At 34.1% G+C, this 20757-nt stretch overlaps 1 protein-coding gene across 31 annotated transcripts in view; it reads right to left on the bottom strand.

The window, feature by feature from the left end:
* The window catches only part of LOC135215453 (protein outspread-like), a 375595-nt gene that overhangs the window by 43310 nt on the left and 311528 nt on the right, over positions 1-20757 (bottom strand). For 20 of the 31 annotated variants that reach the window (XM_064250134.1, XM_064250136.1, XM_064250152.1 and 17 more), the window contains 12 exons: positions 19915-20142; positions 17569-17660; positions 16469-16558; positions 10784-10900; positions 10273-10423; positions 9515-9661; positions 9122-9169; positions 7055-7192; positions 5621-5763; positions 5227-5461; positions 3925-4095; positions 3308-3481 (listed from right to left, as the gene is read on the bottom strand). In XM_064250134.1, coding sequence (XP_064106204.1) covers positions 3308-3481; positions 3925-4095; positions 5227-5461; positions 5621-5763; positions 7055-7192; positions 9122-9169; positions 9515-9661; positions 10273-10423; positions 10784-10900; positions 16469-16558; positions 17569-17660; positions 19915-20142 — 1734 coding nt within the window. The remainder of the gene's footprint in view (positions 1-3307; positions 3482-3924; positions 4096-5226; positions 5462-5620; positions 5764-7054; positions 7193-9121; positions 9170-9514; positions 9662-10272; positions 10424-10783; positions 10901-16468; positions 16559-17568; positions 17661-19914; positions 20143-20757) is intronic. The other 11 variants (XM_064250138.1, XM_064250145.1, XM_064250151.1 and 8 more) reach the window with 7 other exon arrangements.

The raw sequence follows: 20757 nt of genomic DNA, 5'->3' as shown, positions 1-20757 counted from the left end.
AATGTAAGAGTTTTAGCTTACAATTGCGTTTTTTGACCATTTCGATTGAGTCAAAGTTGACCAAAGGTTGAAATTTTGGCAGTTATCATGATTTATATGAAAATATTTCAAAACTGATAAAAGCTACAACCATGGGCTGTTTTTTTTTTTGTATTCTACATGAAATTGTGCACATTTTCATATATAAAACTCTATGTAATGGCTAATATAAAACGGTGCAAAAATTACAAAGTGACGAAGGAATTTCTGAGATGCGTCGCTGATGCTTTCTAGTGTGAGAAGCAAGCAATATGTGCATGCGTGCCTGGGTAACACTTGTAAACAAAACAACAGCATGATCCATGAACTACCAGCATCCCTCAAGGCATGGTTCCTGATGCTAGTCACCACCATGAGATCCTTCTCTCCTATTGGCTATTGGTCAGCATCCTTCCCATCATGCATCTACTACGTAGCAGCGTGCCTCGGCCACTCGTCCCAGCATCGTTATCGTACGCACGCGGTATTCATTCATTCTAACGATTTCGTTTATTAACGTAAATTCGTTAGTGATTTTGTTGTAGTATATGTACTTTATCGTGTTGTGTGAGAACTTTACTCTACTTATACGTACATAAATTACGTACAGTATATACGTAGTCATGGGTCCCAAGAAAGTTGAAATTCACAGAAAGAAGAGGATGCTCTCTTGGGAGACGAAGATGGAGATTATCAAGAAGTATGGAGCTGGTAAGCGATTGAGTGTGATCGCCAAGGAATACGGCCGAAATCCTTCGACAATAGGCACCATCCTTAAGCAGAAGGATGTCATCAAAGCAGCTCCACCTTTCAAGGGTGCCACTATTTTGTCCAGCAAGAGAAGCCACATGCATGACGAGATGGAAAGGCTTCTTCTTGTCTGGAGAAAAGACAAAGAAATCGCTGGCGATACGATAACGGAGACGGCAATCTCCCACAAGGCCAGCGCTATTTTCGGCGATTTGATTGCCCAGGCCGAAGACGATAGAGGAGAAGGGACATCAACGCCAACCCCAGAGTTCAAGGCTTCGCATGGGTGGTTCGAGAAATTCCATAAACGGACTGGCATCCATTCGGTGGTGCGGCATGGGAAAGGCTGCCAGCTCGGACACGAAAGCGGCCAAAGCCTTTAAAAAGACGTTCGATGAGAAGATGACCAAGGAAGGCTACAGTTCTCAGCAAGTCTTCAACTGTGATGAAACTGGCCTTTTTTGGAAAAAAATGCATCGTCGGACGTACATCACAGAGGAAGAGAAGAAGCTACCCGGGCATAAGCCTATGAAAGACAGGCTTACGCTTGCACTTTGTTCAAACGCCAGTGGGGATTGCAAGGTGAAGCCCCTACTGGTCTATCATTCCGAGACTCCTCGAGCCTTCAAGGCCCACAAAGTGCTTAAGGATAAGCTTCCAGTGATGTGGAGGGCTAATGCGAAAGCCTGGGTAATGAGGCTTTTGTTCACAGAGTGGGTAAATCTGTGTTTCGGCCCGAATGTGAAGAAATTCTTGGAAGAGAAGCGCCTCCCTCTGAAATGTCTGCTGGTGTTGGACAATGCCGCTGCCCTCCCTCCTGGCCTTGAGGAAGATATCCTAGCGGAGTATTTCTTCATCAAGGTTCTTTATCTTCCGCCTAACACCACCCCTCTCCTCCAGCCCATGGACCAGCAAGTGATATCGAACTTTAAGAAGCTGTATATGAAACATCTTTTCAAGAGATGTTTCAACATCACCGATACCACAAACTTCACCTTGCGTCAATTTTGGAAGGAGCATTTAGACATCGTCATATGCATCCGACTCATTGACCAAGCTTAGCAGGAGGTTTCGAGGCGAACCTTGAATTCCTCGTGGAGGAAACTCTGGCCTGATGCCGTATCCGCCCGAGGCTTCGAGGGATTTGACGTGGGTGAAGCTGGTGCTGCAGATTCAGAAACAGTTGACGATCCTGAAACTGTTTTGCAACCAGATCTTGACGAGATTGTTGCACTCGGCAAGTCCATGGGGCTGGTCGTCGACGAGGATGACATCAACGACCTGAAGGAGTTGGAGGCCATGCAACATAGCGTCATTCAAGAGGAGTTCTCTAGCAGCGGCAAGGAGAAGGAGGACGACCCTATGACAACGGCAGAAATTAAGGATGTTCTAGCTGCTTTTCATAAAGTGCAATCCTTTGTTGAAAAAAGATACCCCGAAAAGGCTTACATAGGTCGTATGCTTGCGCACTTCGATGAGGCTTGCCTGAGTCGTTTCAGGAACATTGTGAAAAGTAGGCAGAAGCAATCTTCCTTAGATAGTTATTTTTTAAAGAGGCCTTTAGTATTAGCAGGAGTAAGCAAAAAGGAAGAACCAAGTGATACTAAAAAACAGAAAGTTGAAAGTGGTGATGAAGTTGAAAAAAAAAAGAAAGAAAAAAAAAATTAAATTAAATTTACGTAAAGTATATAAATTTACGTAAAGTATATAAAAGTAAAAATAAATAAAAAATAAAAAAAGACAACAAATTTTTTATTTTAGTTTTTTGTAAAGTTAAGGGTTACAGTTTTGTTTGTTAATGTGTTTCGTAAAGTTTAGTTTATGTATGTTTTCCTTAAATTTTTTATGTTTCGTAAAGTTAAGTGTACGTACGTATCTGCCGTTTGTCGTACTCCTCTGTCGCCACTTTCGGAGATAGCCTCACTCGAAAGGTAAGCTTCCACATTTTACTACATACGTACAGTATTTCTTGTATACCATGTACACTAATACACTTTATTTACAGGTAATTAGCAGTACATATTAAGTTAGGTATTGAATGGTCCAAATTGTTGTAGTATTTCATAGTTTATAGGTCAATTTAGCTTTATTATGAAATTTACTGGGGTGTTTTTGGAGGGCTTGGAACGGATTAGCCATTTTACATGTAAAATGCGGTCCAAGATACGAAAAACTCATGATATGAAGGGCGCCTCGGAATGGATTAATTTCGTATCTCGAGGCACCACTATATATATATGTGCTAAAGCTCAATCATTATGTAAACACAAAGGGGAACACACACACACACACACACACATACAGAGCTGCCCTCATTTTTTAACTAAAAATTTTAATGTTATTATGAAATACATTTTTGAGAGCATCAAAGTGCCACAGAGGTCCCTTGTCTCAAGTTTCTGGTGGCATTGATCCCAATGAGTACTTGACACTCTTAGTCAGCCCTTTATGTGCCATAGAACTTGCCCTGAGATGACAGTAATTGGCATGTCATAAAAATACATAATGGTCCAGAAGAGAATACATAAGACATGCATACCTTAGATTCAAGAGTATTTAAGCGAACAATGGCCTTCATTGCTTCTGAACTTGCTGGACTATCAAGTGACTTTCTTCGAAGACGGGAAGATTTTGTAGAATCATCAAAACTTTTGGATCGTTTCGTTGATTTACTCTCACTGGCCGTGCCAGCGACTTTTGGATCCGCATCACCCTGAAATTTGAAAATTTCTTTATCTGCAATTCTTTTCTAGTAACCTCTCTTTTAGATTGCTGTTCAAACTCTTATATAACAAAAGTTTGCAAAAGTAAACCAGTTTTGGCAGAAAATATTTCCACCTTAATCAGATGGATATGTTTTTACTCACTCATATATTGTTATTTATTACAAAGTAATTTATTTATTAACACTATATAATAACTCTACATATCAAGACTGGGTTCACCTGAAGGATTCAATCTTTTAAATGAGATCATAAAACTGGAGCAAAATAATAAAGAAGATGGCCAGACAGGTGAGAATTGGATAAGAAGTATTTAGTAAAAAGCAATGCAGCTAAGGACCATGTAGGGTACATACTGTACACTGTTATTAGTACTCACTATGGGGAGGGAAACAGTATTACCTATTGAACTTTAGTAATTTAATTCACTTACATCAGGTCCCTCAGCTTCAGGTCTTAAAAGCTGTTCTACTTTGGCTTCCAACTGAGATAATTTTGTTTCCATATCTCTGGATAAAGCAAAGGATTCCCGTCCTTTCAAAGACTGTGTCCGCCTCCGATCACGACTCTCTGCTCTACTAACCTTCTGTTTCAATAAGCGTACCTGTGCAAATACAAAGGATTAAAAAATTGCGGAAATCTTTTAAGAGAAATGTGAGAATTTAGTCACTACTAAAGCAATTTTACCTCTTCAGAACAAACAAATAATTTATGTGGGTTAGGTAAGTAAATATTGGGGACTAAAAATATCAGTGGCTTTTTATGAGTATATAATATACATCACTAGTACAAAAATTTTTTAATATTACATCAATTTTAACCTGGGAACATTGAAAAACTATTGTATTGCTTCACTGATATAACCATAAAGTTCGACACTCAACACTTAATGACCATAACTTTCTTCAAATTTTGATTTTATTATTTTTACCAGTGCATACAGTCCCCGGTTATTGGCGGGGGTTCCGTTCAGACAGCTTGAAGATAGACGAAAATCGCCAATAACAAAAAATAAAAAATTTTTGGCACTTATGGTGCTGATAACTGGATTTTGGCACTGATAACCGGTTAATGGCAGCTCAGTTAGGTATGTACGAGCGCCATAACTCTATTACTGGTGCCGATAACCAGAAATTGGTGCAATATGGCACTGAAAATCACAGATTTTCGGTACTAGACAAGCCCCATAAAACTGGATCGCTGACAAATGAGTCCGCTGATAACCGGGGACTGCTTGTATATTGTAAATTGCAGTAGAGATGTTCATATCATAACAATTAATAGTAGTAATGCCTTATATACGTAATATCAAGAGATGCATATCATAATAATTACTGATAAAAGTAGTACAGGCCTTATACAATATCAAGTTAATTTAATATCTGGCTATTGCATCTGCATTACAGTATCCCCTAGGTTTAACACCATTACCCCCTCCACAAAAACACAAACTTCTAAATAAGGCCACACTCTTAATGTAGCAGCCTAAAAATTTCAAGATATTCCTTACTTATAAAGTGGATTATACGATCCAAAGCAATTATAATTATAAATAGTAAATTTATACTCAATACATACTAGACACTAAATGATAGGGTTTCCACCGTTCTAAGTTCACTGAGCAAAATAAAAGAGTGCAACTAATAAATGTAGTGGAAAGTAAAGTGTTTCTATGAAAGTAAGTTAACAGGTAAACACCCAAGTATTAAAGATACAAAATTCATTACATACTAACCTGTTTTTCAGAATTTGTCAGTTTATTTGTCAAATCTTGTATCCTACATGTCATAAGGTTCAGCTGGGAATTAAAATCTCCTTCGCTACCTTTCAGATCTTGTTTTAACTTGAGGTTAGATAACTCCATATCATCCTGCTGTGTTTGGATTTCTCTGACCTCACGTTTTAAAGCCTTGATTTCATTTACTGCCTTTTCAAATCTCAGTCTTATTTCATTATATTCATCAATTAGCCTGTCAGGAGAAGTTTTTGAATTTTAAACAAATGTTTTTGTATTATAAATACAATTCAAATATAATTGCAATTTCTCCCACGATACCATAGCTTGTGAGCGAAAAAAGAAAAAAACCACCAATTTATAGAAAAGTTAGAAAAAAAGACTTGTAACTCACTGTTCTTTGTCTAGTAACTCTGGTTCAAGGCAGACGTCAAAGTTTGTGAGATCACTTAGTGAATCAATGCGAGGAAGATTTTTCCTAGATGAAAATCGTTCTCGACTGCTGGATATTGATAGGGTAGATGAAGCACGACGTACCTTCAGATTAAAAAAACACTATTAATTTACAATGAAAACTTTACCTGAAGAATATTTCACCAAACTTAAAAGGGCATGTGACAAAAACCTAAAATATAAAAGTTTTAGTTCTACTATAAATAAAATTATGGGATTGGAATTCATACTCGCAGCTAACAGTAGATGTGGTAGTAGCATTATCCATCTAAATATGATTGGATCAGAACTTTTAGTATGACTGTTCTTACTGATTTCTCGTCTCATGTTGGCTGCAAGGCCACATACAAAGTTTGAGCACAGGACTGTCACCCATGCCAGTCGATAGTAGCAAAAATAGATCTAATTGGTCTAGTATATTTGGAAACTGGTAATAATGACTTCTGAGAATACAATAGAAAAAGAAGTTGAACACTATCTTATGAAGGTTACACAAAAAAATGGGTAAAAACCTCTATCCAAAGGTATTTTCCATGTCTGGTATCACATTCAACTACCTAGATAGTGTATTAGCCTCCAATTTAGATGCAAGAACATCAAGTAATTTCTCTGACCAAGGAGAGGTTCTCCAACTTGGAATGGCTATTAACTTTAGCCACCTCGACTTCCATAATCTTGTCAACTTCTGTGGTGATGCTCTTGCTTTCAGTATAAAGCATCCTTAGGTTTTTCTGGTGGCTCTGGTCATCAAAGCAGTCCTGGTCATGAAAGATGGAGCAACTCTGGTCACAGCTGTGATTACTGGAGCAATTGTGGTTGTGACTCAAGTCACTAGAGTAACCCTGCTTATGCAACTTTGGTCCAAAACTGGCCTTAGATCAGCTCTGGTCATCAGAATGGGATTGGAAAGGATGAAGGGTCCTTGTCGCACAAAGGGAATTTGGTTAAGTCATTGGTCATCAAAGGACCTTTAAATAAAGAAGATGGAGTGATTCTGATTGTAGTTCCATTCATTGGAGCAGTTTTGGTTATGATGAGTGTTGCTGTAGCAACTCTAAATCACAGGTGACTCTTGTGCCCCAGTAGGCATTTGTTATTTATTTAAGTCAGCAGACAGCTGCAGCACACACACATTGCATGCAGCTTGTAAGTATTTTTTTAAAAATTAAAAGAAGTATGAAAAGTTAACAAAAGTAAAGACAATGGTGAACAGCATACTAAGTGTACAATATTACAGTTACTACACTAATGATACTGTACTTGAAAATTTTATATATTTATTAATTAGCTGAAACTCATATTTATATCTATGCATAAAACAATAATGACATCAATGAAAAATGACATTTTGGTCCTGTATAAGTTTAAAACTTACATTTTCTTGGAGATTTCTTTCTAACTCCCGTATCCTACTGCACAAACTTTCATTTTCTTCAATGCCCTGTCGTAGTCTTTCAGCAGTGTGATCAAGATCCTTTTGTGTAGCCTTTAGGGATTCCCGTAGACTTTCCACCTGTAAGCAAATTCACACTGTTTAGAACACCAGTATTATAGTCCATTAAAAAATAAACAAATTTTAAAGAAAAATCATCAATGAAAGTATATCAAAGCAAACCAGGTTATTTTATCCTAAATAAAAGGGGTGTTTCATGATGAAAAATTTTATATTTTTTGTAACTCTTGTATTAGCTTCTGATGTGGAGTTATAATTATCAAGCCTTAACCTAACCAACACTGCAAGTAACGAACATCAAAATGAGACCCAGTCCCAAGAAGCAATTATTGACATTACCGACAATGCATCTGGTGGCATAGGAAATTTCTCAGCCTTCTGGTTTTTTAATACAAAAGCAAGAACTTTTCCATGATTTTGACATGATTTTTGAAAGTTTAAAAACTACTTCCTAGACTTCCAAAACAACATTATTTGAAACATCTGATACAATGAATTCTGTATCTTTACACCACTAACCACAAACCTATGATTAAATCACAAAAACCATGATCATCAATTAATCTGACTGCCAGGGGGAAAATGTCTGTTGTTATAACGGTTTCTTTCTTCAGCAAAAGGTCAATGGTCTTTATTCTGAACCTTCTTCACATCCAGGATGTAATAATAGGAATGCAACATTCTTTATGGTACTTTCACTGTGGACTTGGAACTATAATTCTCAATATGTAGTAGAAAGAATTCAGGTACATAACTAATAAACACAGTACTAATATATCCAAGAATATTATGCCAAGAGCTGATTATCATTTTCAGAAAAGAAAAAACAAATTGAAAAATTATAATGAATTCATCAGGTAAGAGTTGCATACACACCATTTTAAGCAATTGCAATTGTGTTTTGATAATTTTAATTCTGCTAAAGCAACCACATTGTATCCCTTTGAAATTTTGATTTTTATAACTGTCCTCTATAATAAGATCCTAATTCTCTAACACTGGAAAAGGGCTACTATTTACTGCCTTGTGGTCCTTAGCACAACCTTTCATTAAAATTAATAAATTTAGCATTAACAAATATAAAGATATAAAATCTATTCGAACCAATAATATAAATCATATACATTATTTAATGCCTTCCTAAATACTGTGAAATTATAATAAAAAGATTACTGCAGTTCCTTTCTAAAATGGAGTTTAAGATTTGTTAAAGAAAAAAAAGCTTGACATCTCCACATATTAACAACCATCATTAATTGGACCCATCAGGTTACTGTGCATATCATATTAAAAGTTACTCGCCACACCCATGACTGTCAAGCTACCACAAGGCCCAGTATCAACTGCTTAGCAGAAATTTATAAGTACGTGCTACAAATAAATAAAAATTTAGGAATAAACTGGTAATCTTATAAGCTTTAGAAATGTAGAGTCTCTTTTCTATGACTTATCATTTTTCCCTTTGAGGAAAAGGAAAGTGTTTATTGTTTCTTTTAGCATTAAGCCCTCTTCTTTTTGTGTTTTTGTTGGGTCTGGCTAGATAAAAAGCATGAGATTCCTTATTCCATCAGCCTTTCAGTTAAAACCAGAGAGGAATTTTATGCAATTATCCATATGTCGTAAAGAGATCAGCAATGTCAGGACTTGAGGATCCTTTAGGTAAAACTGGTTTAGCATTATGTATTATGTTTTAAATTCATACCCAAAATTTTAATAAACCAAACTATTAGTTCTGAGCAGGTAAATACTCAAGTTAACCTTTCAGCTTTGTATTAGTAACAATAAGTGGCCTAGCACATGACAACTTCATTATTCCTATTAAAGAAACAGTACAGTATCCCTGTCATGTGTTGTTGTATGAACTTCATGTTTAATACCAAGCACATTTTGGGCTGATAACTATTAAACCTGTAAAACTATAAGAATACATTTTGTTATAACCATAACCAACAGCACTAAAGCACCAGGAAAGAGTAAACAAAACTCTACCACTATAGTTTTGGGTCCGGTGTTCTGAGCAGGGGAACACTCGAGGGGCTGAAAAAACAGAGCTGTCATTTACCTCTTGATATTTTCACCACCAATAAGAATAGATAACTGACCTACAACTTCAAAATTCTTGTGGATAACACTTAGTACATCACAAGATCCTAGGGTCAAATTGAATAATGGCTATTTACAAAGGTTTGTATGGTTTACATAGAAACAAGTAAAATGATTTATCTACAATACGGTTTTATCAATAAAACATTTACAACTTTAATATGACTGCTATCTAGTCATGTAACAGTACCAATAATCATACAATGGCACAAAATCTACACCTATGAAAGATTAATTCTAAATAGAAAACTACATATAAACCATTGGCGGAGTTCTTACCTCATCACGTTTCCTTTCAATCTCTTCATTCTTTCCATCTAAGAGAGATCTTAACTCCTTTACCAGGTCCTTCCACTTATAAACCTCAGATTTCTCAGACTTCAAATTGTCTCGCATTCGGCTTAATTCATTTGTTAGGTGCTCAATCTGAAAGTGAGATACTGTTAAGAAATCAAAATAAATTTAACTTTAAAGCAATTTCAAAGCAAAAAACACTGAAAACAGACACGTAAATTACCCTTAAATATATCAAGTACCCCTTACATTTCACTCTAGATATAAAATTCTTGTGTACTGAAAGAGGAAACATGTAACCTTTCTACAAAAAAATAACTTGTGAAAGAAAAAAAATTAATTTTCATGTTCTACAAATTAAAACCTTTCATTTTAACTATCAAAGCAGTCTTAGCATTTTTCTAAAAACCTAAATAAGTCCCAAGACTTTCTTTTTTGAGTATTCTTCACTACAGTGAAGTTCCTCAATCACTATGGAACAACATCGTTTTCCTTGGCAAGCTGACACACTGCAGGAAAGAAACCAATCACAGGAGCTGGAAAAGGGTTCCCTGTAGTATGTATGTAGTGGGTAATCACCAGATAGTAAGACAATTTTTGTATACCTAACACTACATACACTGTTTTGGGCAATATGCTATAGGTAAAATAAGAAAGTTGTAGACAGCATGAACAGTTGAAGAGACTGGTACGTTGCTTTAAAAAATACTTTGAGCTCCAACCAGAAATCTGTAGACTACTACCTGTGTAGTTAGCTCCTGTTTCTCTCTTGTACTACTGGCTGTTTCTCCTTTTGATCCGGAGTGTAACTTTTTGGGACTGCTAGTATTGGCCCTTTCATTTTCCAGCTCTAAAACTAAACCCTGAATCCGCTTCTCAGCCTCTTGCAAGCACCTATGGAAAAAGTTAAACCAATTCTTAGAAAAAAAATGACTGGTAAATGAAGTAGTACTGCAATCTGACCAATTACAGTAGAAAATACTCCTTGATAGTGCAACATAGAGAAGTTTTTATAGTATTACTTTTAAATTCAAAACACTTTAATAGTAACATACATAGTTACACTGACTTCATTATCAATTACACTCAAAACTTAGGAAATTATTTTGATTTAACATATCTTTCACTGGTTGTAACACACAAAATTATATTAATACAATCTTTACAATGGAAAAACAATAAACCAAGTGATGTTAAGAATAATTAACTGCAAACCCAAGTTTTAGGAATAAACTCAACTCTTGTTACCAATACCTGTTTAGCCTCCGAACTATTTCATCATGCCGTGAAATCTGACTTGCTGATTTTTCCACAACTCTTTGTTCTTCTGTTCTTAATCTTTCTTCCCAATCTTCACGTTCTTTCATATACCTATTTCCACAATTCAAAGTTGGTTCATGGCGTGCAATATAGATGGTTGGGAGCACATGAGGGAAGTTGAAAGCACATGATTATAGGATACTGTTAACAGCATACCATGCTAAGCAATTATGCAAAGCACTGCAAATCAAAAATCTAACCTCACTAATGGTACTAACAAAACTTTTACTTAGCAAAGTTATCTAAAGAAGGATGTACTAGTAATACTTAAAAATGCAAAGACTTGAATATACTATTCAAGAAATCTTCAACAAGATCATTTCATAAAAAATAATGAGACAATCATAAGCAAAGCAATATCTATCAGAACTAGGTTTTTTTAAAGGTTTAGAATGGTAAATCAACTTATAATACTTTCTGCCGGAAACAAAAACACTGAATTTTGTAAATACAAAAAATCACATTCCCAATAATATTAGTCCCATAAAGATCACTCAAACACTCCTGTTATTGACATACAGAAATTATGACATTTAGAAAATTGTAGCATCTGTCCATAAAGGAAACAGTTTAACTGTTGTTCCAGAGAACTTCATAAAAGTCAGTAATTCACAGTATCTACATGGGATAACCGACTTATGAGTACAGCCTGCTACTGTATTTCACAATTGGGTTTGTTTAAATACCCATCCTACCTTACCATGTGAAGGAGTTTTAACAAATCTCATTGGCATGAGACACAGATGGAATTTAGTTAGTCATTTTGAATATGAGTACTTTGATTGAGAGTGTATTTCTGGTGAAATGTCAGTCATACAAGAAAAAAAACATGTATATGTTGGTACATTCTCTCACAGATAAAATATTGTACATCAGTACGTACAATATAAAGGTAGAAACCATACACTTTTACTTAACTCTCTCTTTCTCTCTCTACCGTCTTCATAGATCCTTAACATCATTCGTATCATTACCATTCTTAACCTTATCATGGTTATCTGTTTATTTATATCTATGACTTAAAACACAAATTAGACCCTAACATCCTGAGACAAAACTGTTTTATTCTATTTAATTAATTTAAGTCATTGATAAAATCATAGAATCCTTGAAAAATCAAGTCAAATGTATATCAGCTAGAGACATCAGTCACTGAATGATCCCTTCCAAAAGACATGGTACATTGAAACAAGAAAATTCAATGTACAATGCACTGTCTTACAAAGTCCTTAGCTTCCATTTTTGGCAGAATATAAAAATTTTCGTATTTAAAACCAGTTATTTCTATACTTATTCTAACATCCATATCCATATAGCTACTACTGTGCACAAGTTTTCAAGAAATGTCTCATTTGACAGTTGAGAAAAATAAAAGTAAATAAAGGGGTAGTACCTTTTTTGACACGCTGGGGAGAGAGAAGGAAGAGCTTGGAAAGAATGATCAGGGAACAGGAAGAATTATAAAAGGGTATGGTGTGTAAGGTGCTCAGCAAGAACATTACTCAACTATCTATGCCCACATGTTCCTAACTACCTGTTCTATTCTACAGTGGAACAAGCATCTTTAAAAAGATGTTTTCTGTTCCTGTCCGCTTCTCTCCTGACCCTGTGGTTTATATACAGTTTTTAACATTAATAGAGCAACTTGCTTTACTGATAAATATCAAAGGTTATGGGCAGTCATCATTTGTAGTAAAAGACATGTTTCCCACAATGATTATTCCTGCAATATCTAGTTTCAGTAATTGTCCCATTATATGAAGAAGACATACTACAAAAAACCAAAAGTAGAACTAAAAAAATGTCTTCATATAACACAAAAGAAAATACTTCCCAACAGCAAAAATGCACTACCAGTGATGTTAACCCTAATAACCTGCCATGACACATGTGTCGGGTTAATTTCGACCAAACCCTGGCTGTGACCCCAGTATCTAGGGTAGTGTTGCACTTTTCGGTATACTGACATTCTTTGAGATTTTCTTAATTCTGCTGTATTGAGGTAATTTTTTCCTTCCAGCCCTTCTGGACAATTAACTGAGGCCTCAAAAACTGAACTGGTCTATCATTACCTACTGGAGGGAGCGTAAACAGAAGGCAAGACAAGCTGGCAAACCAGGTATCACCCTTTAATTTTCCCTTGTTTTCCTTAACTGCCAAATAAGCCATGGCTATAATAATGTTAGATAAGATTCTTAGTAATAAGTTATTTTTATAAAACCTTGAAAGGCATTCTGACTTTATGATTCTCTCCAACGTTTAGATGTGCTTACTCCTGGAAACACTGAATCTGAACAAGAAACATGAAAAAATTCATCATCACTTGGATTTGAACTAAAGCCTACTATGTTAAAGAGAGGCTGTATCCTGGAGATTAGTTTCTTTGTATGTATACTTTCTATTTAGATTTAATGTTGAAACTTCTTGGCTTTCTTAACCCTTTAACGCCGAAGGGGTATAATAACAATTCTCCCGTATGCCGGCAGGGTCTGGGAGTGTGCGCTGAAGCGGAAAAATGTTTTTTTTTTTTTTAAATCACAACACGCTTAGTTTTCAAGATTAAGAGTTCATTTTTGGTTCCTTTTTTTGTCATTGTGTGAAGTAATGGGATATGTGATAGCGCAAAAACAAAATTTCATATATAATTGTATTCAAATTGCGCTGTGAGCAAAACGGTTAAAGCTAACGAGTTAATTTTTTTTTTGTTGTATTGTACACTAAATTGCAATCATTTTGGTATATAACTCATTGTAAAACGATCAAGGCAACACAGAGAGAATATTATCACAAAATAACTTCCCGTTTGTTGCAAAATGAAGGTAATTGATTGCATAGTACTAGACTGTAAGTGTTGTAGCTTACAATTGCAGTTTTCGACCATTTCAGTCGCGTTAAAGTTGACCGAAGGACAAATTTTTTCTATTTATCGTTATTTATATGAAAATATTTCAAAACTGATAAAAGCTACAACCATAGGTTGTTTTTCATTGTATTCTAAATGAAATTGCACACGTTTTCATATATAAAACCTTATGTAATGGCTAATTTAAAATGGTGCAAACATTATGACAATCGGATGAAAAAATTTCTGATTTTTTCGGAAGAGTTACCGCGCGGATGTAAGGAAAAAGTTTATTTCATAGATTCACCATAAATCGAGATATTGTGTTAAAGACTTCCAATTTGTAGGAAAATAAAGGTAAATGATTGAATATTACTAGAATGTAATAGTTTTAGCTTACAGTTGCGTTTTTCAACCATTTCGGTCGAGTCAAAGTTGACCGAAGGTTGAAATTTTGGCACTTATCGTTATTTATATGAAAATATTTCAAAACTGATAAAAGCTACAACTATGAGTTGTTTATTGTTGTATTCTATATGAAATTGCGCACATTTTCATATATAAAACTTTATGTAACGGCTAATTTGAAATGGCGCAAACATTACGACAATCGGACAAAAAAATTTCTGATTTTTTTCGGAAGAGTTACCGCGCAGACGTAAGGAAAATGTTTTTTTTCATAAATTCACCATAAATCGAACTATTGTGCTAGAGACTTCCAATTTGTTGTAAAATAAAGGTAAATGATTGAATATTACTAGAATATAAGAGTTTTAGCTTACAATTGCGTTTTTCAACCATTTCGGTCGAGTTAAAGTTGACCAAAGGTTGATATTTTGGCACTTATCGTTATTTATATGAAAATATTTCAAAACTGATAAAAGCTACAACCATGGGTTGTTTTTAGTTGTATTCTAAATGAAATTGTGCACATTTCCACATATAAAACTTTATGTAACAGCTAATTTAAAATGGTGCAAACATTACGACAATCGGACGAAAAAATTTCTGATTTTTTCGGAAAGTTACCGCGCGGACATAAGGAAAAAGTTTTTTCATAAATTCACCATAAATCAAAATATTGTGCTAGAGACTTCCAATCTGTTGCAAAATGAAGTAAATGATTGAATATTACTAGAATATAAGAGTTTTAGCTTACAATTGCGTTTTTTGACCATTTCGGTAGTCAAAGTTGACCGAAGGTTGAAATTTTGGCACTTATCGTTATTTATATAAAAATATTTCAAAACTGATAAAAGCTACAACCATGAGTTGTTTTTTGTTGTATTCTACATGAAATTGTGCTCATTATCATATATAATACTCTATGTAACAGCTAATTTAAAATGGTGCAAAAATTATGTCAGTGACGAAATAATTTCTGAGATGTGTCACTGATACTTTTTAGTGCGATAAGAAAGAAATTCGCGCTTACGCGCCTGCGCAACGATTGTTAACAAAACAATGCCTTGATCCATGAGCTCCCAGCATCCCCCAAGGCGTGTGGTTCAAAAGTTTTCGCCTAGTAGGCCTATAACTATTTTTCCACAAATTTTTAAAAAAACTTTTTTATATCGACATACCATACGTCCAATCGGCACCCAACAGACAATTTATATAGACGTTTAATACATCCAATAGGCGTTAAAGGGAAAAAAAACACCTATATCATGTGAATGTGGCTATACTGTAGTATAGGTAATAAGATTTATAATTATTAAAATTCAGGTAGCTTAATCATATAACCGAGATAAGATTACTATCTCTCATTGGGGTGGGGTGGTTCAAATAGCTTAATTTTAAAAATGGAATTTTATTTAATACTGAATACGCGGATAAAAAAAATAATAAAAATTCTAATAAAATTTCCTTATCTGATTTGTTTTCTTAACTGCACTTTAATGCTGGCTGAACTTTGGACATTCACATAAAGTTATTAATTATTAGTGTTGATCTGCATTCCCTCTTGTAGTCACTGGGTTATGTGGTCTGTTCAACAGTTTCATCAAAATCAAAGAAAAATAAAAGATAAACCTTAAAACTGATTTGTGATCTTAAAAAAATAGGTGAAGTTTTAATACAGCAACAGAAACTACTTTTACATCCACAAAGAACCTAGCTGACAAATTTCATCAACATCAGAGAAAAATTAATTGATCTTTTAAGTTAACCAACCCTGAAAATCAGATAAAGCTAAAAATAATACACCTAAATAACAATCAGTGTCAAATTCTAAAGACAAGAGGCCCTTAACTATCAAATGCTGGGCCATAAAGGTAAAATATTTTCAATGATAGTCTTTACACTGAGCTAAGGCCTTAAATACCTTACAGCATGGGTGAATGGTAATTAGTAATAAAACTACCTACAAGAGCAGCTCAAATAAACCCAACTTCTATTGTACTAGTAATCAATATTACCTATATGTACTGACTTTAGTACTAAATATTTTCATTCACTGTAAAACGGAGCCCTCAATCATTTCTTGAAAATTATCTTGGAAAAATTTTCTTGCACACACTATTGTACCTAATTTACAGAGAACTATGCTTCAGGTTAATTTTCAATGCATATTTGATATTGATAATTCAGTTTGTGGTTGCTTAGCACCACCTATTAAGCAACCAACTAAATATGTCATAAATGTACTCCTATCATACAAAAAAAAACTGAAGCTCGCTTGGAAACAATTCAAAATACTTAAAAAATAATGCTACAGTACTGCATTTCAGCCAATTAAGACAAATGTAAATAGTGTTTTAGTAACCGTATCTTACTTTTTCTCTAGTAGATCATAATGCTGCTTCCAATCTGTGGTACCCTGAGATTCAGACTGAGAAGACATGCGATCCAACAGCTCGTTGTACCTAAACACACATGGCAGTTTACAGTGTTAAGTACTATCCTTGAAATTAAATTGTACAAAAGCATGCTATGTTGGTTTTAAAATTTATGCAAGTTATTGTCAAAGCATATTAGGTGCAAATTGAGTTTGCACAAAACTATGGCACAAAACTATCATAATACTCTTTGGATATTAAACAAAAATAAAGCATGAGAAAAATGCAAAACAAAAAACCCAACTAATCTGAATGTTTAGGAAGAGAACAATGAGTTCCTCAGCGAGAGGCATAATATGCAAATGAGGTAAGTGGTAGTATTCAGAAACATTGTCCCTTCCCACATTCAATTACATGTACTGTTGCCCACTTCCTTTTGAAGAGTCACCAACAACAATAGTGCTGCACATCTGCTTTTATTTTAAAGAATACTCTGTAAAAATATTTCAACTAAAGCACTTTATGAATTTCATATAAGGCCTAATTCATATGGGGCTAATAATTTATTAATCAGTCATTTAACAAAAATATGGCAGCATTTACAAGTATAAATGATAGTTCTGACCAATTCTTACATAAGACTAAAATATTGCAATTTAGAGTGGAAGTAAAGTAAACTCATACAAATGGATTTCCAAACTTCTAAAAGCATGCCTGAATACTTATAAGTAAGCAAACACATGCAAAATCAAGAACATAATTATATGTGAGAGATGAAGCTAGAGCCTGATCATCATATCTATATTCAAACTGATTTTTTAAAAATAAATATACATTTTAAGTAAAGCAAAAAAATTTATATTTTCAATGTAATAAAACAGACTGAGTCAACAGTTAGTAGAATTTCTTGGGTAATCACCTTTGATCACAAGGAAATTACATTCTATACATTAGCAAAAATACACAGAAGCATAGCAGTAAAAAGAGTTTTAGCTGTACAAAATCTTTAGGAAAACACAATTGCAAAACCATAAATGCAAATGATCTCGGCTCTTCATCCTCTTAATGCACAAATACCATGAAAATATCCTAATTACTTTTTTCTCATTTCATTAAGCTCGTTGGCACAGGATGCCTTTTCAGACAGGTCATGCTCTTGCTCTTCTATTCGGTCGAGCAAGTCCTTGATCTGGAAAAAATAATAAAAAATATGGGTTACATTACATATGAATATCACTGCTATATAAAATAAAGTTGGAATCAAGTAAATTTCCCTATAGCAATATATGAAGAAAACTTCTTAATCCTTTGAGATGTTGGGGCAGTGCCAAAAGCTGTCTATGGCAAAGTACACACCGAGAGATTATGAACACAGCAATGATTTTCTTTTATTACTCATTGCAAATCCATTTCATAATACAAAGCTGTTTTAGTGTCAATATGAAAATGACTATATTTACTTTACTCCAATGTGTTCAAAATTTAAAAACAACAGAAATAAATTATAGAAAATTCATGTTGACATAAGCCTTAAATTTTTTATTTATGTTATTATTATTTTTCCATACAAAAGGGAAATTCAGCCTTAAAATCTCTAACAGCACTTCACGGTACCACATTCCCAATTCAGTTGCATTGATCTATCAAATTGTTTACAATTGCATAAAATAAAAATAATTAATAAAACCTATGCTAGGTCCTTAGCTGTTTGCCAATCTTACCAGAAAATTTCATGAAAATTGTTCCACATTTCTGCATTACAGCTCAATAAAAATGGATTCTCTTGAAGCTTGTCATCATCATCAAAATGAATTTATTAGACTATCAGCTAAGGGAAACTTTTCATGGAAAATTCGACATAAATCTATCCATAACCTATAGTGATAATTATGACTTACTCCCTTCCACAAGCCTTCATTTACCAAATCCCAGTCCAGATCACTCTGAAAATCTAATGACAAAAAGATACCTCGAAATGGAATGTTCAGATCTGGATCTGAATTACCATCTATATAATAGTGGTAACTGACTGGTTGTAGATCCAAATTAGACAATCCATCATTATTTTACAAAAATATCAAACTGAAGGACAATTACAGAACAGAACCTTGGATAAAACATCTGCCTCAGTAACGATAAGCAAATGCAACTCATGGCAAAGACACAAATAATAACAATATTAAGCAAATCCACCTACACAAAAAGTCTTGTGAAGGTGAACTTTTCATTTTATTTGGTTACAGCATTTTATCAATTGTATAAAACCATTTGGCTCAACAAACACTACGCTTCAGATGCTTCAGTAAGCAGTGTTTGGCCAAGACATACAACCCACAGAAATGTCACTTTATGACAAAATAGAACCTTTCCAAGATCATCCAGGCAGCTTTAGGAAGTTTTTTTCCCTCTTCAGGTACTATACTTACTCTATGTCCATACCTACACCAAATAGTTTGGTATAATTTTCTACACATTCTCTACTTTTCTTAGTTGAATATACCGTACATTTTCATCATAAAGAATTTGTAGGTTATGCAACTTGAAATGAGTTAATAAAATGTTAAGCATGTCCTATGGAAAGACAAACTGAGAGGGCTGAGTTCATCATTCAAGTCATACCAAATTTGTAATAAAACATCTGACAGTATTAAAACCTAGAAGTTCTCCAAGATGACATGGTGTCCAGTACCCAAGCAGCCTTCAGTAAGCAGGAGGTGCTTAAGTACGACAAAAAATCTGAAAACCTAAATGTATCCACTATTGGAATATTACTATAACCTAGTACGTAACATGAGCTGAAAAGTACCAACACAACTGTAAAATATCACTGGATATGGCATGTAATTATTCCAAAGCATCTATTCCAAGTATAAAACTGATAACTTCTAGATATATGTAAATTACCAATTACTGTATATAAATACTACAGATTTTGACTTCACATAAGTAACAAAGCTAAGAGAGAATAAATTGTAAATATAGTTCTCACATACTTTGTAAGCTATATGTATTCAACCAATAATATATAATTTTCTGGATAATTCCAGCAGTTTCCTAATTTTATGCATGGTATTTGATCATGCCTTTCACATAACAGGAAAAAATAATTTCACCTAATTTTTATAGTAGACTGAATGCATTTTTCTACAATACTGTTTCACAATAAACCATAACGGAGAACATTCATTATTAGAATCAATGAAACTTGTACATACTTTAACAACCAACTGAAGTGATTTTCTATTTTCCAACCCATGAATGTATCTTTTAAGGCCTTCTTATACTATACCTAGACTTTTGTGCTAAAACTAAACTACATGTATTATACAAAATCTCATTTAATATGTAAAAAAATCTGTACATGGCAATGATAAAATAATCCTAGGATAAAAAAGGTAACTTACAAGTAGTGCACACTACCTAATTTCTTCCAGGCTAATTACCTGCATTTCAAGACTTGATACTCGCTGTCTTAAGTTGTGAGTATCAGAGGACATCTCCTCTTTATCTCGTCTCAACTTATCAACTTCCCGTTCTGACCTGTCCAAATCCCCTTCACAAACCTCCAACTTTTTACGGAGACGATTCAGGTCATCAGTAAGGGATGCTATGGTTTCTCGAGACTCAGACAGACTAACTTCAAGCTTTGCTCTTGACCTACTAGAAGGGGACTGCAAGAAAAAAATGCATATTCTACCAGAATACTCACTAAACAGAAAGCATTCATGTAGCTGGTAGGAACATCCCTTTTTCTACTAACCCTATTATACAAAATAAGCAAACTCTGCAAACATGACACATTAATACATCAACAGACAAGAAGCAAAGGAGTTTACATTTGAGAAAGCACTGAAAATTCTAGCATAATTTACTTCAGTATGATTATGTTACAATACACTAGCAAAAAGTTAATAAACTCAACAATATGCGCAGTACTGTACTATAAAAGCATGTAAAAGGTAATGAATAAAAAAAATAGTAACACTTATTTCATGACAAAGAAATACTAAACCCTGTATTTGTTACTGATAACCTAGTCTCAATTATTCAGTTTGTCAAGTTATATAAATTATTTCAAGCTCCTGTAAATTCTGGTAAAAAAAATCTTAAGAAGTGATATCTCGTATCATCTTTTTATATACATCACATTAAGCTATTTGGAACTACTGGATATATTTAAATAATTGTATATGCATACTATTCTTTAGTCAGTGCTTCAAAAACAGTAAAAAAAACTATTTCTAAATATTACTTTACTATCCAGTTAAGTGTACACTGACAATATT

This window comes from Macrobrachium nipponense, chromosome 5, assembly GCF_015104395.2.
Source record: "Macrobrachium nipponense isolate FS-2020 chromosome 5, ASM1510439v2, whole genome shotgun sequence".
Classification (NCBI taxonomy): domain Eukaryota; kingdom Metazoa; phylum Arthropoda; class Malacostraca; order Decapoda; family Palaemonidae; genus Macrobrachium; species Macrobrachium nipponense.
The sequence above is the reverse complement of the archived record's forward strand: the minus strand, read 5'-3'. Positions and strand labels throughout refer to the sequence as shown.